A 25,074-nucleotide genomic window follows, 5' to 3' on the forward strand; every position below is an offset into this window, starting at 1 on the left:
CTTTATATGGTTATGATCATGACTGTTCATACTGAAATTTAACATCCAATGGTTTATTGATCGAGTCTATTTTAGTTGTTGTGAGTAGACAACGTTATTTCTTATCATAAGGACAGGAACAATAAGCAAAGTTGCAGACACAAAAACTACTTGGACTATAACTGGGCAAGGGCCGCGCGAACGCAGGCCCCCACTACCACAAATTATGACGTAGGCTCCGCCACTTGGGCAGACCTTAGGCGGGCACCCTTCCAAAGTGCAATGGAAGTCACCAACCTAGGCCATGGACCTTATTGATCACCCATCGACCCCGTCCAGGTAAGTATGTTTAAAGTTGGGCATTACCGTCCATTTTGTAATCTCGACTCCGTGTTCCTCACTCTTGTTTATTCGATGTGGGACAAGTTAATTTATACCAATCCAATGTTTGAATGTTTGAATATTTGTTGGTCATGAGGTGGCCATGTGGGGGCTCATATGGGCTGCAAATGATAATATGTTATATTGTTACCAATGCTTCAAAGTTTACTTCTCCTTTTCCTTCTTTGTAGAGCGTATTGTGTGCTATGATCTTTATCTTAGATTTTACTTTTCATACGTTGCATTTCTGAACTACCACTCCACTTGCATTGCATTCTTTATACAAGGAAACTAATCATTTAACCATTTGTTATTTACTTTGCAATCAAAAAGACAATTATGTTTCCATGTGCAGTTAGTTTTACAATATCAATTGCTTCATTTAATGCCACTTTTCCAATATAAGGATGGTCATACAAGTTAGATTTTTTCCATAATTTGTATTATTAATGTGAGACATTATAACCTAAATAATTTAATGTTCACACAAAGGTAACAACCCAATAGGTGGTAGAGGCATATAGGCCAACGATGGATGAGGCAGGAATTAAGAACCTGTTGCCCTTTCAGACAAATATACTTCGGACTAATGTTGGGCAAGGGCCGCGCGAACGCAGGCCCCCACTATCACAAATTATGACGTAGGCTCTACCTCTTGGGCAGACCTTAGGCGAGCACCCATCCCAAGTGCAATGGAAGTCACTAACCTAGGCCATGGACCTTCTTGATCGCCCATTGACCCCGTCCAGGTAAGTATGTTGAAAGGTTGGCATAACCATCCATTTTCTAATCTCGACTCCACGTTCTTCACTCTTGCGCTTTCGATGTGGGACGAGCGAGTGAATTTATGCCAATTTGAGGTTCGAATTTCTTAACATAATTGTTGGTTATGAGGTGGCCATGTGGAGCATTGTTTAGTGGCCTAGCTAGTTTCAAATCACATGACAGAACGATGCCTTTCTTACCACATTGTGGGGCACAAAATGATAAGTTCTAGAAGCCATCGTGAGAGAATTAAATAGTTTATGAAGCAACCATTATAGAGTAGATTGTGGGCTTCTTGTGCTTCCTATATTTCACATTTTATAATTCAAGTAGACAGTAGTATATTGTTTCTTCCCAAAGCTTCAAAGCTTCTTTATGGGAGTTTTATGACCTTGCAAGGCGTCTTTATATTGAGGTTTTACCATATTTACTTAAGATATTCTATTTTGATGTTTTTTTATAATATTTTAATTGTATATTTGTATTAACATAAGATATAGAACAATGTATTAATGCATGAGTCACTTTAAATATTACCAAATGTTAAAATAACATGCAAATATTCTTATTTCTTTTGGGGTTTTTCACCCAAGGCAATTATCGGACATTCACATAACAATTTTTAGAGGCAATTTTAGGATACCTTACTCACTCACCTCCTCCTAAGTGTATCAGATTTATTCAAATTGTCACACTCTTTTTAATTATTTTTACATCACGTCACATGGATGTGACTTGTTTGTGGCTTGTATATAACCTTATTTCTAGTTCATTCCAACGTAATATGTATTTTTAAAATTAATTGTTTGTCATGTTATTTTCATTATTTAAAATATGAACAATGTATGTTATGTCTTTTACCCCAAAGTTTTTTTTTTAAAAAAAAAAAAATAGCTTTTGGATGTTAATAGTTTGTATAGTTACTAATTTAAGCTTTAGACGACTCTAAAATTAATTTTTAAGGTCAGTTTGGTTGAGTAGGATACAGGGTGAGATAAAGAGATTGAAGAAGGAATTTACTCATTGCTTTATTTAGTTGGTACAAAGGAATAGACTAAATGGTTTATTCTCTAATAAATAAATGTTACATTCTAAGAAAATGATGAAAAGAAAATGGATAAAAAAAACTCACATAAACTGTAAAAATAGGTGGCACAATTACTTTTTTTATCCTCACAATATTGTTTTAATTATAAAATGACACATATATATAAACCTCACAAAATCTTATCACTTCTTCTTCTTCTTCTTTTTTTTTTTTTTTTCTGTTATTGAATTGTTTGTCGCCTCCTACAATCAGATTTAGTCATCGTCTCCGTCACTACCGTTACCATGCCCAGATTTTGTCGCACTCTTCTTTTGTCACCGATCGCTTCTTCATTTATCTTTTTCGATCGTTCGTCAGTACAACTGTGGCCAAATCATCAGTATCATCGTTATATCTTTTTCTTCATCAGCTTTTGCTGCTATTTGTTGCCAAACTATCCACATCGTCCTCCTTTGTTGTCCATTATGTCTACTCTTTCTTCAATTATATATATATATATTATTAAGAATTGAATTTTATTTTAATTCAATTTTTAAAATGCTTTTATTTTAAAAAAACATTTTAGAATTTTTTCAATATAAATTCAGTAATTAAATGCTTTTTTGAAATTATAAATAAAAATTATTAATTTTATAATGTAACATGGTATTCTTGTTAATTTTTTTTTTTTCATTCTATAAGAATCAATGCATATCAAACATGAGAATAAAATGGAATGGAAATTTTATTCTTATCGTAACCAAATATGACAATAAAATGAAAAAGTCATTCCATTCCATTCTCATTATTATTTCTTTTTCCCTCATTTTTGATTGTGTCCAACCGAACCTAACCTAAATTTATAACTCATGATCAAATTTATTTTAAATAATATAAACAGACAGAATTATAATCCAAGCATAAACTGAAGCCCAACAAAATTCTAAACAAACAAGTTTAGAGCTCCATTTGACTCAACTCTTCTCCACCTAAGGATGTAAACAGGGCTCCCAATTATTTTCATTTTATGCTTCTTTAGATAAATTTTTAAATTAATCTTTTACTTATATTGTATTTTTACTTTAAATAAAAATAATTAAAATCTATTTACATACCTATCCCGAGGTAGTTGGATCCAAAATTGCATGCTTAATTAATACCTGGCATTGTGTTTGTATTTCTTCCGAGAGTCATTCTACATGACCCAACAGACTTACCAAGCGACTAAAAAAAACAGGTAAAAAAGACGATTTTGCCCCGTCCACTTTGCAAATTTGCAAAGCGAGCCACTGTCCCCCTTCTCTGATGTGTCTCCCCTACCATGGCTGTTGTCCCGCCTCGCCTCGCCGCCACACCTTGTTGTCGTTGCCATCGATTGTCGGCGAGAATAAGACGAGGCGACCATGATAGAGAGACGACGACAGTGAGGCGAAGCAACGACCATAGCAAGGGAAACACACCAGAATGGGGGGAATCCAGGGGAAAGGGAGGGAGAAAATAAGATATAGGGGCAAAATTGACTTTTTTACTCCCTTTCGATAAAACCTTAAGTTTTTTAATATTTTTCTTCTTTTTGCCCCCTTTCAATAAAACCATCGAACTTTTTAGCATTTTCCTTCTGCTGATTAACATATGTTGGATAAAAATAAATATTAAATTCTATGCATTAAACTAGAAATGGATAGGGACCGCGCGAACGCTGGCCCCCACGGTCACAAATTACGACGCAGACTCTGTCACTTGGACAGATCTTAGGCAGGCACTCTCCCATGTGCAATGGAAATCACCAACCCAGGCCATGGGCCTTCCTGATCGCCCATTCACCCCGTCCAGGTAAGTATGTTTCTAGATTGATTTCACATTGTTTTCTATAGGCCTTCTTAGCCTTTGCCAAGTCCTTGTGCTTCCAATGTGGGATGACAGGAGCACGCCACTCGAACTCTCGGGAGATTTTCATTTTCCATCCCCTATTCATGACAGTGAACAAAACCATCCACCGATTCATCAATACTACGACTACATTTCTCACTGGTTTGGAAGCTTAATTAGATTGCCAATACACCATTGAGTCACAATCAATCATAATTAAACTGCCTAGTGCCATTCAACTCAACGAAATGAAGCTCTAGAGACAATTTTATGTAAACAATAAGATCCAGCTGTGCCGGAGCCCAATCGTCAAAGCGCGTTCCTTCCACCCACGACTGTAATTGTTTACAAACCGGGGGGCTTGAGCAGCGGAACCAGACTAAAGATTCCATCGACATCGACTGGAACATTTAGAGCACGGCTAATTAATTCTGGAGTGGCTGCCGTGCCTTTCCAAGTGTTAAACCATGGCCCTCCCCCGACTTCTAATGCTGCCATGCTACTTGTTACATCCAAAATTACCTACAGGTCAAGAACGAGACATGAAACTTCAGGTATGAACAAATGACAAGCTAATAACTTGGTAAGACACACCTCTACCAAACAATACATTGATACAAACAATACATTGATATGCCAAGGAAGAGAAAACCCTCATTTTGGAAATATGGAAACAGTTCCTTTTTGGTCGAGCACATGATTCGAGACAGGTGCTGGTTTAAAGGTCAAGAAAGGCAGACTAGTACATAATCCCTATAAATCTCACAAGAGCACAAGTGAGGATTTGATAGATGAAAAGGCAGAAGGGGTGAAAGAGACCGAAATATGAGTTCATAAGAAGACAAGAGTCAGAAGGATGCAAGTATGACTGAACTTGAAAAAATAATAGGAGTAATGTGCTGGCATGTATCAGTATTGACCCATGAAAAACATACAAGCTAATTTCTCACATCTGATTGCTGTCCATGTAAGATATTGAATAGATGAAAGTGTGAGAAACAAACTGCACCTTTCCCTTACTCCCGTCATATCTCTTTTCCCACAATTGCAGTTTTAAATCACCAAAACAAGTATCTTTACAAGCTGGAGCAAGGCCAGCTTCTGAGGTGGGAGCTCGTAAAGTTGTACCCGGATCCTTCGTTGTTGCCTCCAATTCTACCTGCAGAGAGAGAAATAACAGAATTCATCTGACTTCAAGAACTTGCATTAGATCATCTCAAAGTTGTTCCTGTCAATGTATTACACATCACTTGGGCTGAATGAAGGAAAACTTATTCAAGAATGGTGATGGATATTTTGCTTTGAAGCATTTTAGGTCATGTGAGACTACAGTAAGAGAAAAATAGACCTAGAGGAAAACAATTACCTTGTGTGATTCATTCTCTGCAGACACATACCAATAACCCCATGGAGTAATTTCAAAGTTAACAACTCCATTCCATGGAATAAATTCATAGAAAGTTCCCCCGTGGTGAATTCCAATCTGCATCAGAAATATGAATCATCACAACTATATGACATCTCAAAGTGCAAAGCTCCTAAAGAGATGGTCTCCCACATCTTCAATAAAGGAGAGGTCTGCTATAATATGATAGCTTGTTAAAGTGAAAGCAATTTGTAATTCTAAAATGAACAAGAATTTAGATAGCTTGGGGGATATTTAGCTGTGGAAAATGTTTACAAATTTTCTATCTCCAATTTTTACAAAATTTTTAGTTTTTATTTTTCAATAGAAAATTTGGAAAACACATTCAAATATTAGAAGTATATAATACTAATTTCCAATTATAAAATTGAAACATATATTTGAAAAAAGAGAGATTTGGGGAATTTGTGTTAGAAAAGGAAACGTAGATGATTTGGAGAAAATTATGTGGAAAACCACTGTAACGCCTCACCCCCAAGGCACTAGAAAAACCAAAAGTAGGGAAAATTAATTTACAAAAACCCAAATGCTCAGTATAAAATTTAATTTCCCCACTCCCAGCTAGAGGTCACTATAAATCTGTTAGGAATTCACTGAGATTGCAGTGATCACCCCTTGGAATTGAATTGAACAGGAGAACGAGAAGAATATGAGGAGAATTCTAGAATTTATTTATCTCTCACATCCTGTGTACATGTCCAGCTTTTCTACCTTCATAACATCTAGGCGCCAAAATTGCTCCCATGTGCAATCCATGTGTTATTCTCTGCTAATTTTGCTTAAAGCCTCCAACAATTACAAAATTACAGAGTGAATATGAAATTGTGACAAAAAAAAGGAACCGTCATCAATCTTCCTCCTATAAGTTCACTTGCAGCCAAATTCAGCATCCCTTCTCAACCTAACAGTCGAGCCATTACTTCCCTCTCCCTTCTACCTCTTCTCTTGGCCACTGATAGTTGGTCATCTCTCTGCCCCAGCATTGGGTTGTGCTGGTTGCTATCAGAACCATTGTAATGCCTCGCCCCCAAGGCATTAGATAAAAACCAAAACCAAGGAAAATTAATTTACAAAAACCTGAACGCTCACTATAAAAATTTATTTTTCCCACACTCCCAGCTAGAGGTCACTCAACACCACATTGCTTAATTAATCACTAATCAACCTCTAGTGGGTTTCACCCTTACTTTCTTAGTCATATTTAACTTCAATGCAATTAAAGGTGAACTTGTGCAACAGGATCAAATCTAATCATAATACAACCCATTTTGACATGTCAATTATCCCATAAACCACAATATGCACCATATACAAATTGATATATCATTACAGCAAAAACGTAACTGAGCCCAAGTAATTTTGCATCCCCATAGCTGGTTCTCCATCACTTCTCGAGCTTTCCTTGCATGTTAACATTAAACATACTTATTAACACGGCACATGTCATTCCTACCACCCATGTCATGAGTCATTACATACTTTGCTATTACAAAACATGTTACATATTCACCGTAAACTTCTCAAGAAACCAAAGTGGGTTTAATCCTCAATTAAACCCTTCCCCTTACTAGTACCTATAGAACCTAGCACGTCAAATATGCACTAATGAGTATTGCTACTCAGCAAGGGTTTAAAAATCATTTTTGTGCATGTTATGCCATGAAATGCAACACTTGCATGTTTGCCAAGGGTCAATTTTGGCTAAATTGACCGATTATCCTCACTAACTATATAATTGAGAGGGCTCTGGTGCCATTGTGGATCCATCCTTGCACTGTGTGGGGGATAAACAGTCATCCTTGACTCAGTGCTGCCAAGCGACCCTATATGGCCATAGACTTCCATGAAAGCATTAGAAAACTAACTTTAATGTATACAAGCCGGAAATTAAATCATGTAGCATTTAACCAATGGCCAAACACATATTCCGCCCCTCGCCCCCCTAAACTTTACATGAAAAGCTAGCCTATCACCCCCCACCTGAACTTCAATACCTATTGAATACTTTCCCTTTATAATTTACACCTATTGACTACATAATTATCTAGTTAGCATTGAGTATATTATAGACGTGCCATTAAGCACATGATATGAAGCAGAAAAACACCATGCCCAGTGGTCATTGGATTACAAATTCGCCAATAAATAGGTTGTGGGTTGTCGGTTAGAGAAAAAAGGATGAGAAAGAGTGGGTCAGTCGTAGGCCGCCGGTTGGAGCAAAGAGAAAGGGGAAGGGTGGGTCGGTTGCCAATCGTCGGTCAAAGCAAAGAGGAAGGAGAAGGGTGGGTTGGTCACCAATCACCAGTCAAAGAAGGGGAATGGTAGGTAGATCATGACTTACAAGTTGCCAGTCGAAGCAAAGAGGAAGGGTCAGGATCGATCGAGATGGCAACGGTTGACGAGAGACTCAATTCTTCTGTTGGGGTCAACAAGAGACGGGAGATAGGAGCAAAGACGACAGTCGAAGGCGAAGGGTAAGGCAAAAGGAAGGATCGGTTTGGTTGGTTCTTATGTTTTTCTTCTTTTCAATTCACCTTGTGTGTAACTCACGCAATATTTTAAACCAAGTTAGGTAGTCAATAGAGGTAAATTATAAAGGTTAAATATTCAATAGGTCAGATTTGAAGTTTAGGGGGGTGATAAACTTTTCATGTAAAGTTCAAGGGAGAAAATATGAGTTTGGACTTTAACCAACTATGCAAATTCATGCACACTTTTAAAACTCAGAATGCAAGTAAAACCTCATCTTCTTTAGTAGCTTTGAAGAAAATAAACCCGAAATAGTTTAGCCTTCTCTGTATCATTATTTCTGTATCAACTTGCTGGAAATTGTCAATTCCTTCAATTTGTGAAGTGCATCTCTAATTTAACAAATATTAACTAATCAAGAGAACTTACCCACCTTAATGGGAATAACTATCCTCAGTTTCTAAACCCTAGCTCCTCCTCCCTTTTTTTGTTTTGTCAGCTGATCACTACTTCGGTCTTCTTTCATTCTCGTGTCCTTCACTTCCTTTTGTTTAGGAGGAGAGACCATATCCATAGATTTCTTCCTTTTCTCTTTTAATTAAATTTAACTAACCAAGCACTAAGAAAATAAAATCAAGTTTGTTTACTTACCAAACATGTCCCACCCTTTTGATGAGTAAAGTCCTCTGTATCTCCCCCTTTTACTCTTTCTTTGATCTCTCTATTACTCTTAAGGCTTTTCAGTTCTTCATGTTTGTAAACCCTAAACTGATTAGGCAACTCCCCTTTAGCAACTTCTCTACGTAAAACCAAATAAATAGTCATTAGAATGAGAAGGAACAACTTACCAACAACTAATACCCCACTTTGATTAGCCGATTAGTCCTTCCTTTCACTGTCTGTCTTTTCCTTTGATACTGTATTCTTAAGCTTTAGCTCTCAATGAACCCTATACGATCAGGAAATACTTGCTTCCTCAAGCTCGTGTTAGTAACAGAAATGAAGAGATAACAAGAGATTGTGCTCGCCTCAACCGAGTTGACACCTCTTGGTTTCTTTTATTTCTCTTCCTCAGATTTCCTTAACCTACATTTCTCTTTGCTTTCCATTCTTTTGGACTAGCCCTCAGTTACAGCAAAGAAAATTAGACTTGAAAAAGCTTTTTAATTGCAATGAAAATCCAAATTTATAATGCCACTAACTTGGTTGCCATCTCACCACCTAACAAAATGGTGATTCATCACCTTATTTTAATTCTTCAATTCGTTAAGGACACCTGCTTAGTGATGAGAATCATGGGGGGGCGACTAACAATGACGCAATCAGATTAGTTAATCAAGTCAACCGTGTCGGAATTGGATGAATAATGTGTTTTCCAAACAGAAACGAACCACTGAGCAAAACTCATGGGCTAAAGCCCTTAAGCCCACTGGTTTTGTAGCCAAATTCCGTCATTTAGCATGTCAAATTGGCGTTTTAATTATTTTGGCGAAAATTTGTTATTTTCCTAGATTTTCAAATTTTTGTTTCCCTTTTAGTTTAGAAGTCTAATTGTATGATTTTTAATTCCTTTTTTATAACGATTCTTATTTAGCAAGTTATTTACTTATTTCCTATGTAATTTAGGATTTTTTATTAGTTTTATTATTCCAACTTGTAGTTAGATTGGGCTAACTAAAACCCATTTGGTTTAGGATTATGTTTGCCTATAAAAGGCTATATTCATGTGTAAAAAAAGAGGAGATTATTATAAATTGAATTTGAGATATTTCTCTTTTCTATCTTGTTCTTCAATGAACAAAACTTCGAACTTATCAAATGATTGATTTTTTTGTGACATTCAAAACTTGAACTTATCAAAGATTTGGGCAATCTTTATAGCGTTCAACAACACAATTCTTGGTTCTTGTTTCTACATATCAACAGGTCGGGAATTCTTTGTCTTATATCTGATTTTGGCTTTTTTGGGGTTTGTTTCAATCTTTTGTGGGTACCTTTGGCTTCATTCCTTCGCGAGTTCGCATCAGTTGGTATCAAAGCACTGAATTTCGCATCACTTAGCTTCTCAAGTTTAGCCACCATTGGCCACATGGTTATAAGAGTGCAAGCGTAGAGTAAAGCTTTAAACTAATATGCTCAAGGGTGCTAAAATCCCTTGAAATTTGTCTCACAAGCAAGTCATGTACAATAGTCACCACTTAGTTTATATATCTTAGTTTATCTATATCAGGCACTATTTTTGTTCAATAATAATATTTAATTTTTTTCCCAGCTCACTTTGTGATTCTTTAATTCTCATTGGACTCAAGGGTGCTTTAGGGATCTGTTGTACCTTACTTAACAACCCTTCACAAGCCAGAAGTATATCCTGTAAGATTTTTGTATTCTGAAGCTAAATTAAAACCTACAATGATTCATTAACTTCAACCATTTTTCAACTTAAACATACTCTCAAGCTCATTATAAAAATCTTTATAGATCTCGAGTCTTAACTGTCACGATTCTAGGGTTCGTGATAGGTTAGAAGAGGAATTGGAGAATGAAATCAGAATTGTAAGAGGGGGAAAATCAGTAGAAAAAGGGAGAGATATTGAGAGAGAAAGGGAAAAAAGCAAGAGGAACGTGAGGGAGATTGGAGAGAGAGACTTAGAGAGAAAATAGAGATTCAATATCAATTTTCAGCATACCCTCTCCTCTTACAATAGGCCTTTTTATAGGCCTTAGCTAGCTCCTTAACTAATTTCTAACAGCACCCATGTGCTCCTAACAAACACCCAAATATCTCCTAACAAAGTAATATAACTAATTACATTCTTGCCCTTCTAATTACCCTTAGGACATGAGAATTTCCCCTCCTTGAAATGTTTCTTGTCCCCAAGAAACTTATTACCACCTAGCCATTGCTTCTTTATCCAATGAATGCCCGCCTTCTCTATCTGATTTTTCTTTCTTTCTTTTCTTGTCCTTTTAGGCCTTTTCTTCTTCCTCATTCTTAAGTATCCAAGATCAATCCCCGTCGTAATTCGGCCTAGAACTTCAATAGGAGCAATTTGATAGAGTTCAAGTTCAATACCAACAGCAGTTATTCCTACACCTCCATGGTGCACCACAGCTACACATTGAAAGATATCATCAGCATCCTCGCAATGTAGCAATGGAAGATTGCAGATTTGCCTTGGACACTCATACCAAGGCTGCTTGTGAGCATTAGCCTTAGGAGCTGCTACAACTTCAATTTCAGCTAACAAATCATCCTTCCATACGGTAGACAACAACTTGGATTTTCTAGTAGGAGCAAAAACCAACACAACAGCAATAGTTTTGTTTTCTTCAGCAAACCCTTCGATTCCTTCCGCTATATCCCTTAGGTGGTGTTCTCTTTGTGTTTCAGTTTTGAGTTTTGAGTTTTCAATTCATTTTTAGTTTTGTGTTTTGAGTGTCCGTTTTGAAATTTTTAAAAACGTGTTCTTTTTGTTATTTTGAAAAACTGTTTCTTAAAACAAAAAACTAGAAAACGCGTTTACTTTGAAAATTTGAAAAACATCATTTTATAATATTTTATTCAATAAATTTAATTTAAAATAAATTATAAACAATTATTAATAAATTATAAATTATTAAAAAAATTAATACAAAAAAAATTATACTACATATTCCTATTCAAATAAAACAAAACAAAACAAAAATCAAATCAAAAAAGAATTCAAAAGACAGAATGGATGGGGTCTCGCACGAAGGGAGGCGATGGTGGACGCGCTATGCAAGGGGAGTGACGGTGGGCAGTAGACGACGGCTCGCACTGCCGGTGGCAGGCACGGTCGACGGCGGTGGTCGCGGTGGCAGTGGCTGATGCGGTCGACGACGGTGGCAGAGGCGGTGCTGTGTGTTTTGGGTTTGTGATTTTTCGATGTTTTGGAGAGAAGAGAGGAGAGAGAGAATGGATGGGGTATGCCAGATTTGGGGAGAGAGGGGTGGGTCGATGGCGGCTTTCGGCAGTGGTGGGCGAGGTCGACGGCGGCTCTGGTGGCGACGGAGATGGCGCGCAAGGTCGACGGCGGCTCTGGCAGCGACGGAGATGGCGCGCAAGGTCGACGGCGACTCTGGCAACGACGGAGATGGCGTTCGCGATGTTTGGCCAAGGCGAGAGAGAGAGAGAGAAGAGAGGAGAGAGAGGAGATTCGAGAATGGAGGCTGGGGTTGGGGCCGGGGTTGGGGGGGGGGGGGGGGGGGAGCGTCTGCACTGCATGAGAAGAAACGCATTTGTTTTCCGTGTTTTGATCTTTTACGCGTGTTTTGGCTGAAAACAGCCAAAACGAGTTTTTGTTGTTTTGGATTTTCTGTACAAAATTTTTACTTGTTTTTGAAAATGCGTTTTTGAAAATAACAAAGAGAACACGTTTTGAGTGTTTTGAAAAACTGAAAATAGAAAACGGTCCGAAAACGGGAAAGAGAACAGGCCCTTAGTTTTCCTCCAGCTAGTGTGTTGTTTTACTTTTATATACTTAGTTTTGATGATGAAAAACAATATTTTATTTAATCCCTAAGTTATGAATCAAGGTTGTGGTTTTCAACATAAATCAATTTCAATATCAAGTATTATTTTGTGAGAATGAAAACCAAATGAATTTCAAGTATCGAGAATTCAAAGTCATATTTTTCTAAGTCTGGAAGGTTAGAGCATCTTACAAGGAGACATATATGAAAATGTTTTAGTTTTAAAAAACTAACTCCCGGTAATTCAATAGTTAACATTCATTAGTGATAAAATGATTTTTAACGAATTTTTCAAGAAATAGAAAGTGTATATCTTAGAGGTGGTAAAATCGCAAAATCCTAACTTCCTACTAAAATCCAAATTCTAACTTTTTATTCTTATGGATTTTGATTTTTTTGATATTTTTATTGAATCCAAATGGGGGGTACTTTCTTATTTACATTTATGTATTAAAGTAAATGGAAGGTAAAATATAAATTAAACAAAATGAGGACATTTTGTAAATATGTTGTAATGTTTTCAAAATTCATTTTGTTGAAAATCTTCCTCATCTGTCGACTGTGTGCTTCAATCTGTCGACTATGCATAAGGATAGTCGACTATGCTTGTTCAGTCTGTCGACTATATCTTGCATCTGTCGACTATTTTTGCATCTGTCGACTATTGTGAAAGGATAGTCGACTATACTATTTCATCTATTGACTATGTTTGTACATGATATTCAAAATTTTCTTTGTAATTTTTGATTTGTCGACTATGTAAAAGGATCTGTCGACTATAAGAAGTTTTGGTTGAAAAATAGTCGACTATGCTTTCTCATCTGTCGACTATGCCTAGTTTTATTTGAAGAAATAGTCGACTAACTCATTTGATCTGTCGACTATGTGTTTCACAGAAACTTACAACGGCTAGTTTTTCAATCTCCAACGGCTAGTTTCTCATTCTCCAACGGTCACAAACGGCTTCATTTCTCTTCAATCTTGTGGGAACCTTATAAATACAAGTCATGGATGATCAAGAGAAGGCCAATGGACGGGAATGAAATAATTTGAGCTTACTGTTACTCTCGTTTGTATTTACAGTGATTGTGCTTCAATTTTTTCTCTCTTCAAGGCTTTGATTTTAACTTGTATTAATTCATTCAAGCCTTGTTTTTATTGTGAGAGAACTTGTAACTAAGAGTGCCAACTCTTAGCATCTCGTTTACATTTGTATCACTCTTATTTTCCTAACTTTGTGCTAAAAGACTTGCTCGTTAAAGCAAGTGGCTGTAATTCCTAGCTAGGTGCTAGAGGGCTTGCTTGTATAAGCAAGAAGTTGTAATTCCTAGTCTTGGATTAGAGGACCTACTTGGTTTAAGTAGGGGGTTTTAGTGGATGGTTTGAAAAATCCTTAGTGAGGAGCTAAGGTAGTGGATTAGGCTTAGTTAAGCCGAACCACTATAAATCCTTGTGTTTTCTTATGCTTGTGTTCTTTGATATATTTATCTTTCCAAGCAATTCATTATTCCTCACTCGGTTCTCATATTTATCTTTGTTCATTTGTCATTTTTATGGTTTACGCTTTAAAACTCTAAATCCTCAATCTATATCAAAAAGTTTTTATTTTAAGTTCTATCGATTAAGTTTTTAAAATAACCAACTCACCCTCCCTCTTGGTGTGTGCCATAAAACCTACATGTTCTAACATAGTGCTGTCTTCACCTTCTCGTTGCCTATTTTAACCCAAGTCAAATCCATATTTTGTTCCGAATGTGATTATTCCTCAAATTTCGATAAGTCTAAAATCTGAGGAAAGGCTTCAGCACCATCATCCACACCGATAGCTGGTCCTTTAGTCTGATTTGTCTGATCCAATGCTGTCCCATTTTCCACAAACTTCTGATCTGAAGCAGTCCCAAACCCTTCCACCCCTGCACTAGCTACTGGGGGTAACGAGTTGGCTTTGGCCTCCTCTATCACTTCATCAATTGCTTCCCTAATATTTCCTTGCAGCCTTTTAGTAGATGCATCTTGGGGTATTATTTCTTCTTCAAAAAGATCTGAAGGCTCCTTTTGATCTGCTGCCCTATCAGAATGCTTCTTTTTCTGCCCAAAGTCTAGAGTAGGCAATGAATCGGATGTTCGTAATCTTGTCTCCTCCTTCGGCTGCTCCGCTCCAAGGAATTCCTCCTTGTTAAAGCTTCCGTGATAATCATCAAAATATTCCACTGGAAAGTTATAATGATACATCTTAATAAGTATCATCGCAAACTCTTGCAACTTCTTGCGGAACATACAGCCAAACTCATCGAACTCTTCATGAATCCCATTACTTGTTCTTTTGTCCTTGTTGCTGCCAGCAGAAAATGCAGCCTCCTTTGGCTGCCATTGAGGCTCCATTCCAGCTGCAAGTGAAGCATTCTACTTCATGTATGCACCGCCTGCCCTAGCTTCACTAGTAGGATAACCCATTGAATATGCAGCACTGGTCCGCTGCAATTGAGGTTGCTCTCTTGCTTGAAAATTAGCCACCAAAAATGCAGCATCATTCGGCTGCAATTGAGACCCCATTTTAACTGAAAATGAAGAATTTTTCTGCTGCAATTGAGGCTCCCATAGTCTCCTACATGCACTGCTTCCCATGGCCGATTTCTCACGAACAAGACACTGCGAAGACCAAGGGATAGGGGTTCTATACATGATGAATTCTCCCCTTCCGTAAGCTATTCTACTTAATTATAATGTCAGATCAGAAAGACTGTATCGCTGAAGTTGCCTGGCCTTGTTCCGCTGCCCAGATCGCCACAAGTTGCCCGTCTCCGCTTACCGCAACGATCACCGGGATTTCTTACAACTCCCTGATTCTTCTTCGTCTGCAATTTTCGATCAATATGAACCGCTCTAAGAGTCGCTGGAAGCTCTGTCAGAATCGGCCTAGTCCCCTTCAAATTCCAAACAGAAATGACAGCCAATAATGGATTGGAATTCACCAGCAAAATTGTCTTGGCTGCTTGGTCAATACTTCCCAGATTTCTCAAGCCGAAAGCCAATCCTCCTGCTTCACGTTCGAAATTCGCGCAACACAGCCGAAAGTCATTTGGGCTGCTCGCCTTCCTCGAGCGATTGTGACACAACCAACCGAATTTTCCAGAATTGAGAATCGATGGCTGTAGTAGTTTATGACTTAGCTTCCAAATCCGCTTAAGTTGCTTAGCCCATCCACTTCGAACAAACTTACTGCAATTCGCGGCTGAGCGTCAACCTACTGCTCGCTTCCAAGAAAAGTCGAACAACTCTTCAAGATCACAAGCCGTGATCGCTTGTACCTTAGCTTCCCAACCACTCCCTACAACTCGACCGGTTCTGTGACGCCCGCAAGTTGAACTGGATGTGAACGACAGGGCCTGCACCTTCTTCAATCAGTTCCGTTACCAGAATTCCGACACTGAACTCGCTGCTATAAACAGCCTACCACAATCGCAATCAACTAGCTTTAGGACTTCCGATTCCGTTGGATTCACTAGACCACTTGGATCGTCTCAAGCCCCGCTGCCTCAATCACGTAACTCCTTGAGAATTGGTCGGATGTTACTTCCCTCCTAGATCACTGACAATCGCGGCCTATATCGTCGAAATTGCTTCACCTTTCCCTTTCAAACTGTCTCACCAGATTTCATCACCGAGAGTCCTTCGTTGGAAATTACCTGCATCCAAAAGCAGTAACCCCTTCCCAATCGAAATTCGTCTGGCTAGCTCGCTGCCGAGATCTGCCTTACCACAATCGCCAAGGGAAACCGCTCACCTCACAGTATTCGCCTTAACTGGAATCAAATCCACAGCCAAGGACTGACTGCTCTGATATCGTTTGTCACGAACCTAGGATTCGTGATAAGTTAGAAGAGGAATTGGAGAATGAAATCAGAACTGTAGGAGGGGGAAAATCAGTAGAAAAAGGGAGAGATATTGAGAAAGGGAAAAAAGCAAGAGAAACGTGAGGGAGATTGGAGAGAGAGACTTAGAGAGAAAATAGAAATTCAATATCAATTTTCAGCATACCCTCTCCTCTTACAATGGGCCTTTTTATAGGCCTTGGTTAACTCCTTAACTAATTTCTAATAGCACCCATGTGCTCCTAACAAACACTCAAATATCTCCTAACAAACTAATATAACTAATTACGCCCTTCTAATTACCCTTAGGACATGACATTAACTAGCTAATCTTTCATCCTGTTGGCTCATTTTATCTTAAACACTTGATTATTCCAAATCACATCAATTAATTACATTAATTTCTTAAAATTCACAAATAAATGTGAATTTTCTCTTCTAATAAAATATTCTAAAAATACACTGTAACATGGGGCATTGCAACCACTTTTTCCAAATCTCCAAATTAATAAGGAAATTTTGGAAACTCATTTTAGGATTTTTTTTTCAAGTTCAGTTTAATTTTGAAAAATCACTTTTTTTAAATCTTCATTTTTTATTTAGAAATCTTTGTATTTGAACAAGTTTTCTAATTTTTTATTTTCTGTGGAGTAATTTTCCAGAAAATTGGGGATGTTTTCCACAACTAAAGAGCCCCCAAGCTTTTCCCAAAGGTATTTTCCAGATTTATATAGATATGAATAACGTTTTCTAGGTTATGCTTCAACACAAATTTAGATGCATATGTCCAGATCTTGGCTTCTTCTAACCCGCTTTTACATAGGAAATCAACCAACAGTATGTGCATGAAATGAAAATTTAAATAACACTATAAGGTTCCTCAAAACTGCATGCATAATAAAAAGAAGCCTTTCTTTTCTTTTTCTGGGATAAGGAGAAAATTAATGTTGCTGAGAAACAGAAGGCCCCTGGTGTCCTGAGCATTAGAGAAAGCTAAATGACATTTAACCTAGTTAATCCTGCTTTCCGTTTCAGATTAATTTTGAAAACAGTAAACAGAAAGTAATTTTTTTTTATTTTTTTTTCAAGAAGTCAAACTTCAGAATGTTTTGGAAGAAACAAACACCAACTTCTCAACTTCTTTTTCTTCCTCTTGTTGGTTAGGCTGGCAAAAAAGCCAAATCTGGGTAGAAGAAGGAGAAGAGTGAAGAAGAAGAGGCCACTAACTGAATCCATATCTAGGTCTCAACTGGCAAGCCCGCCAGTTCACTAGCAGAAAAACAAGAAGAAAAGGACACAAAAAAAAAAGTCAAAATCTTCTAGGTCATGGGCATTTTTATCAATATTAATTGAATTATTACACATATTTAATCACCAGATAAAATACACAAATTTTTTTATCAAATATCATATTCGGTTTTTGATTATCCATATTTTGAAAAAAAAATAAACATAGAAACAGAATGATCAATTTTCATTTTCTTAATAAAAAAACAACTGAACAAAAATGAAAACTAAAACTAAAAATAGGGAGCAGAAAGTTTTGTCAAACAACCCTATAAAGACTACAGAAGTAATATTGCACTAGTAGTCCATAACAAAAAAATGCAATAAACAAATTTTCAACATGAAGCCATTGATCCTAAGCTCAAAATACATGCTTAAATGATTTGGGAAAATTCTTTCTAGTCTCAACAAAAAGCATATATGCATATATTCTATTATGAAAACTACCTTGTCAAATAACAGGGGCATAGTCAGGAGTTGCATGTCGCTACAACAGGACATTATAACTACAGTTTTAACCATATTTTTAGACCATTGCATACATCTTTCTCCTTATATTTCTTTTCATCTATAAAAGCTCTTTCTGACAGATAAACAGTAGACCCAGGGAAAGAGGAGAGAAAGTGAATCATAAATTCAGGTAGAATAATACCAATGCTGCATTCTCATACGTCTCAATCAGTCCAGGCAGTTGCCTCAATCCGCCAGCTGCAGTCAAAGCCACTTCTCCGCTGGCCCCTTCAAAGACATTACACTGGACCTGTAGGAACAAAAAGGTTAGTCGGAGTGGGGGTGGGGGGGAAGTCATCTATCTTCACCCTTAGCTAGCAAGTAAAACATCTAGTAGATTCGATTTTATCGAATTCAGCAACACAAGCATGCAGCTCTAAAAGAAGTAGCAATGACTTGGGGAAACTATAATTTCATCTTCTGGTCTTGTCTTTATGAACCAAGACCCATCTCTTGCTTTTCCTCAATTACTCTTTACACAAATACAGTAAAGTGAAATTGACAAAATCAGCCTCACAAAAACATGCAGAGCATCTACTGCAGCAAGATTTCCAGGAAGGCAGAATCACTTGTGACTTACCCAAAACCACTTTCTTGGGAAGGCCCCACCCCAGTTTTTCTCAGAATATGAAGGAGCATTTTGGAACTCAAATCTTTCACCATCCCACTCTATCCAACCTGGAACAAAAATTTACAATTGAGGACTGTCTGCAAGAATATACATAAAATCACTACAACATCCTAAAATTTCAAACATGCAACGTATTTATCACAAAGAAAGTAAAATTAAATAAAAATGCAGTGGACACATGAAAAATAACTGGTACAACCAAGAAGAAAAATTCTGACTAAATGTGCAGCACTTAAATCAGGCACTAATTTACGAGTTATTTATTCATATCAATGCCACTCAAATCCAAAAGCAATCAGTGATACCTAGGCTAGGAAGTAGGACTCATGTAAGAACCCTACAAGTTTTCAGTCATCCTTGTCCCGTATAACCACCTTAAGTGCTACTTCAACTTGAATCAACAATCATTCATCCAGAGTACTGGGCTTAGTCACAAAGATATGTTTAAACTAATTGGTTCTGTTCAAACAACATTAAGACAGATTAGGTCAATCATGTCCATACTCCCTATCCTTTCTCATGTCCTTGGGCTTTCTCTCATACATTTTGCACATTCCACCTGCATAAACCCATTCCTTAGAAACCTGCCACTTACATGTCCATCTGGTAATGGCCAATACCCAAGCCACAGAGAGAGGTTAGTTTCTTCATCATGACAATACTACAACTATGCCAAAACATCTTGAGTGAAAACACCTCTTTTTATCTTCAATTATATACCAGTTTTAACTCATCCCTGCTTTTTCTTCCAATGCCTCCCAATGATTGAACATCTATATTTCAACTATTTTTTTTTTTTAAGTTTTTCTTCTTGCTGTCTGATGTTTATACTAACTTCCATCATATAAAATGTACTTTTAACTTAGTGAGCATAATAGTATCATACAAACCAGAGTTGTCTCATCTTACAATACAACTAAACCTAGTCTCTTTTCATCCAACCCACTCTCAGTCTAGACACAGCATCCTACCCTGTCCCTTTTGCTATGAAATCAAATACAGCATGGAGGACTTGATTATTCTTGGGCATCCCCTGGCCATAAAGTTCTATTTAGTTTTTTATTAATTACTAAAAGATTGCACTCCCCAGGCTCTGTCTTACTAATACTTATCCCAGTACCTTTAGTTTCTAAAGTATATCTGAATATTTTAAATTTAGCACCCCAGATACATATTCCATAATAAGAATAAGCACAATAGAGCCGCTAAATTTTTCCAGGATTATACTACTTTTCTCTGCTTGAGGTGGTAGTATAGAGTAGACTAGCAAACATCTTCAATCAGCAAAACCAACAGCAATGGCAACTATTACACCTCGACAATTGCCAACTACATGCACTTTTAGCTAGTAGGCTCTGTACATTATCGGAAATTTTACAGAACATTTCTCAGCAATGAATTTTGATATTCTCATGCATTTGCTTCATTATTGACCAAGATATTGCAATCATTAAGTAGAAATTGAAATCTCATTTTTACCATGTTAGAACATGTTCCAAACTTTCTGAAATAAACATATATTAGCATTCAGCATATACTGTTATTGTTGCATCCCAATGCTACAGTATTCAGCTCACAGATTTTTCTTCTGAGTTGCAAATTTCAGTATTTTAACGGTAATACTGTTATTTATAGATGCACTGGGGACACCACTTTATTCATAGATGCAGAACCAACAAAGCATCATTCTGAAAATTGATTCATTATCAGAGCTATTGAAGAAAAACAGGTGAACAATATCTAACATTAGATGCAAACAAGCTGGGCAGTACTTAAATTTCTTGAAAGCAGAATTTAGCAATTGCCTGTTGAAAGTCCACCAGCCATGCATATTTGCCAATGAGGTTCAAATACAGGAAAAGCAGCAAGCCAGCCAGCTGTAGATTTCTGTTTAGACCCAACATTGCCCCATCCAAAAATAGGTTGGGTACTGTACTCCCAGCGTGCAGTCTTTACAATGTCCACATAATCTGTCCTGTCATTACAAGGTATGCATCACAGTTGGTACCATGTCAGGGAAGAGAGAGAATTTATCTTATCACGTAGATTCAAGTCTACAGGGAAACAAATCCTTTTGAAAGTCTCTCCTTCAAGCAACATGTCATTAACCATGTCAATAGCAATACGTGATCTATAACCGAGTTTCTAGCAAATTTCTCTCTCCTTCAAGTATCTTCCTTCTCTATCCACCAGAGAATATATAGGTATACTTTCCATAATTATATCCTGATGCAATGGACAAAAATCAAGATTCATAGCATTTCACGTAGTAACCAAATCAAGGTATACCTCCCATCATCACTAATGGAACCTTGATGCCAAAGTGGGGTAACTTGGAAACCTTCCAACACTCTTCGATTGAACTCCTGCACAGATCATCAATTAAGAAAGAAATATAGAATACAAATTCTCACTTAGTAACATCTACAGCTTGAATTTGTTAAATGCCAATAATATTATCTCCAGCTTGGTATTGAGTAGCCTTAGGGGAAAATAACTATGGTAGCATGGAGAAACTTGCAAAGGAAAAAAGAAAAGAATTGAGATGGAACCTCCTTAGAAAATTCCTGGAAAATAAAATTAATGCTCACATGGGGAAAGAGAATCCAAATAAAGGAAATTACCTGAGGTGGAATCTCGTTATTTGGAGGCCGCATACCCTTTTGAGCAATAAAAGTATTTCCCAGCATCAGCTCATGCCTGCCTATGCATTGACAAAACTTAATCAGGCTTCAATTAATTCATTCAATACTCTCTACAGATTACACCATTAATTAGTGAAAATAAATATGAGATTTTCATAAAGCATGAATGAGTGAAAAAAAGAAAAGAATACCAAATAGTGTTGAAGTGTTCTATTAATAGATCATACAGACAGCTTCCAACAATGAAATCCAAAAAATAAAAAACTACCAGGTATAAGAGTTCATTGCACCAAGTTAGCAAAAGTCCACTATCAAATTGGTTAATTTTAGGAAAACATGAAACAACTAAGATTGAACAGCAATAAAACCAAGGTGCTACAGTTCCTAAATCATATGTACAACACAACAGAAACATAAGATGCTGCTTCCTAATCAGTAACCCATGTGAACTTTTTGTGTTCCATTCAGTGAGTCTCAAAAGGTTAAAAGCTCAATATAGAAAACTTACTTCCCCAGAAGTTATGAGATTCTTCAGTGTATTGGCAAATATATTTGTCATTGGCTCCAAGAATTTGAGCCCCTACTCCTGTAAATCGGGGTCCATGTTGTGCCTCTTCTAGTCCTGTCAACTTTTTACGGAATGCAGGATTCTCCATAGAATACATAAAGCAGAAGCTCTGCCTGCATTCTGGTATTGAGACCTTAAAGTACCATCCCTCAAAAAATTTCCGGGTACTTCCATCAAAATGATATCTGATTCAAGAAGCAAATCATAACAAAATATAATGCAGTTTTCCACTTTATCATTTTCTCTGACAGTACTAACACTTCAGAAGAACAGAAAAATCAAAGGAGCTCTTAAATTGAGGAAAATAGCCCTACTTTCTTTTTAAAAAAAATAAAGAATGAAAAAAACGAAAATTAAGTTGAAATAAGATATTTTTTTAAATAAAAAACAGAAAACTCTTTTCAACTTCCCAAATTTTTATTGATTATTGAAAAACATCTTTGAGATGTTTTCTACAATTTTCTTCACCAAAAAACCAAAAAAAAAAAAAAACTGTTTTCTCCATATTTCCATATGGAAAACACGGGTTTCCAGCTGAACCAAAACAAATTTGGATAATAGATAATAGAAAACAATAACCAATCAAACCTAATATAAAACAATAGAAAACAATCAATAATAGATAACAAAAAGCAATCAAACACTTTTTTTATGTAGCCAAAAAAGAAAGAAAGAAATAAAGAAAGCAAGAAAACAATCAAACATAATGAAAATATGACTTTAATACGTCTTCTGGTTTTTTAAATTTTGTGCATGTTAGAAACCAACTATTTTGAATACATTTTTTAGTCTTCATGATAAAAAGTAATTTTCTATATTTAACAATTAAATGGGTCTTCTGAATCTTTTGTGAAAAAGAACACTGAAGGTGAAGACAAAAAGTGGAGATATAAAGCAGGAAAACATTTTATGCAACTAAACACACCCAAAAATTCCCTCATCCTGTCCTCTTTTCTCAGCAAACACAAATAGAATGACGACAAACCGAAAATGTTATGTTGCCCGCAAATTGAGAAGAGAGAGGGGGGGGGGGGGGGGGGGGGGGGGGGGGCAATGGGGGACCCACATACCCACCCGCACCCCTGCAAGCCCGCGTCGGGCAACACAGTACATAACATTATTTCCATCTCTTTCGATAGTTTGAACCCCTTCAATGCTGAAATAAATGTGTACTGCGTCCAAGTTTTCACATATAGAGATACGAGTACATCGAGGGATAAACAACTGATTAGGGATCAAAACGAAGAAAACATATGGAAACCGAAACAACTTGTGATCAGGTAATTACCCGCTGTGTGGAGTTCGAAGGTCACGATTGGGCGGCGTCGGCACATAAACCGGGGAAACCGCCTCCACGGCCAGACTCTCCGGCTCTTCGGCAGTCGATGGAGCAACAGGCTCGGCTCTCGAAGCAGGGCCAATAGCGAAGACTAGGGGATTGGACCGACGGCGAAGCTGCTTCAGAGCTCCGAACGATCTCCGCCGGCGAAAACCAGCGTATCTGAGGCTCTCCGCTCTATTTACCTCTCTTGAGTCGAGCAATGCCGAGCAAAGCCCCAAGGACTGGAAGCTGTCCCGGAAGGCGTACACGTTTGGTTCCATGGAAAATTTTCAGAGTTCGAAGGAAAAATTTCACAATTTGAAGAGAGAGAGAGAGAGAGAGAGAGAAGAGTGGATGAGCGGTGGCGGGGAAAACACGAACAATGACGAATATGAGACGGGAGAGTACCCACGAATTTCACTGCCACGGCTGCGTGTCAAGCCGTCCGATTTTGATGGGGTCCCACCTGGAAGATAAGTGACGGCCCTGATTAAAGGCATCCGCAGGGTGAGTTATGTACGTTTGCTTCTCTTTTATAAACATTTATTTATAAAATTATAAGAATTTATTTCATATTTAATAGTTTTTTTATAAAATTATTAATTTTTTAAATTATAAACACTTTTATAATAATTGAAACTAGTTGATAATTTTAGGAGGTGCACTTGGCTATTTCGATTATTGAATTAACTAAAATACTAAAATTGAAATAATTATACATGTGTAAAAAATTAAATTGAATTGATCAAATAAATACAAAAATCGAACAAATATAAAAAAAATCAAAAATCAAAAATAAATATTATTTGAATAAAAATAATATTATTCGATTAATAATAACTTTTTTTAATTAATCTTTATGAGCATATTTCAATTTAGAAATATTATTTAATTAAAAAAATATATTATTCAAATAAAAATAATATTATTTAATTAAAAAATTTATCTTACTCAAGTAAAAATGACATTTCAATCGATTTATTTCATTTTTTTTAATAAAAAAGACAAATTGAACTAAAATGACTAAAAATCTCAAATTTAAAAATTGAATTGAATCAATTTACAAAATTAAATCGAATCTAACAATTAATTTTAACCGATTTAATTTAATTATTTTAATTTAACCCCCCAAAAAAAATTTGTTACAGTGTTATTTTTTGGTATATTATACTAATTACCTTGAAATTTAGCACAATTACAAGAACTATCTGAAAATTTATAAGAACTCAATCATTAAGAGTTCTTATTTGAGAAATCTAACCATCAGTAGATTTAAGCTAGCAATGGTTGACTTCAACTTATCTATCACCATTTTTTGAGTTGTTCTATGGGGCTGGCAGTCTATCGAGCGGCTTACAGAAAAAAAGTAAAAAGACAATTTTGCCCTCAATCACTTTGCAAATTTGCAAAGCGAGCCACTGCCTCCATTATTTTGTATGTCTTTTTTATCATGGTCGTCACCTCGCCCCGCCTCCTCTCCGTCACCTCTCTGTCATCGCTCCCTCGCCGACACTCAACTGTCGGTGAGGCAGCGATGACAGAAAGACAAGGCAAGGCGACGGAAAAAAAAGTGAAATGAGGCGAGACAGCGATCATGACAAGGAAGACACACAGAGCAAGGAAAAAATTCATGAGAAAGAAACGGAAAGAGCAGACGTGGGACAAAATTATCTTTTCACCCCATTTCAACAATCCCATCGAATTTTCTAGTATTTTCTTCACTTTTCTATCTTACTCTCACGTTTTCATTCACTTTTGTATATATTTTTATTTTTAAATATTTCTTAACCTCTTTTCTTGTTTTTTTTTTTCTTCATCTCTTCCAATAGT

The 25,074-nt window shown here is 36.8% G+C and overlaps 1 protein-coding gene and 3 non-coding genes across 4 annotated transcripts; all 4 read right to left on the reverse strand.

Moving 5' to 3' along the window:
• Nucleotides 1-166: 166 nt before the first annotated feature.
• LOC127813826 (U1 spliceosomal RNA) lies at nucleotides 167-326 on the reverse strand. The gene has a single exon (XR_008026231.1). It is a non-coding gene; the product is annotated as a U1 spliceosomal RNA (small nuclear RNA).
• A 631-nt stretch (nucleotides 327-957) lies between these two features.
• On the reverse strand, nucleotides 958-1,117 carry LOC127813816 (U1 spliceosomal RNA). The gene has a single exon (XR_008026221.1). It is a non-coding gene; the product is annotated as a U1 spliceosomal RNA (small nuclear RNA).
• Nucleotides 1,118-3,833: 2,716 nt separating this feature from the next.
• LOC127813785 (U1 spliceosomal RNA) lies at nucleotides 3,834-3,993 on the reverse strand. The gene has a single exon (XR_008026193.1). It is a non-coding gene; the product is annotated as a U1 spliceosomal RNA (small nuclear RNA).
• Nucleotides 3,994-4,152: 159 nt separating this feature from the next.
• On the reverse strand, nucleotides 4,153-23,629 carry LOC127813082 (tocopherol cyclase, chloroplastic). Its single transcript, XM_052353816.1, has 10 exons — nucleotides 23,212-23,629; nucleotides 21,864-22,108; nucleotides 21,335-21,414; nucleotides 21,000-21,076; nucleotides 20,516-20,685; nucleotides 18,660-18,757; nucleotides 18,222-18,329; nucleotides 5,388-5,504; nucleotides 5,031-5,180; nucleotides 4,153-4,543 (listed from the first exon to the last, which is right to left on the reverse strand). Exons 1-10 carry the CDS (start codon nucleotides 23,523-23,525, stop codon nucleotides 4,367-4,369), a joined length of 1,536 nt encoding a protein of 511 aa, XP_052209776.1. The 5' UTR covers nucleotides 23,526-23,629; the 3' UTR covers nucleotides 4,153-4,366.
• Between the last annotated feature and the right edge of the window lie 1,445 nt (nucleotides 23,630-25,074).

Source organism: Diospyros lotus, chromosome 11 (genome assembly GCF_014633365.1).
Source record: "Diospyros lotus cultivar Yz01 chromosome 11, ASM1463336v1, whole genome shotgun sequence".
NCBI classification, from domain to species: Eukaryota; Viridiplantae; Streptophyta; class Magnoliopsida; order Ericales; family Ebenaceae; genus Diospyros; species Diospyros lotus.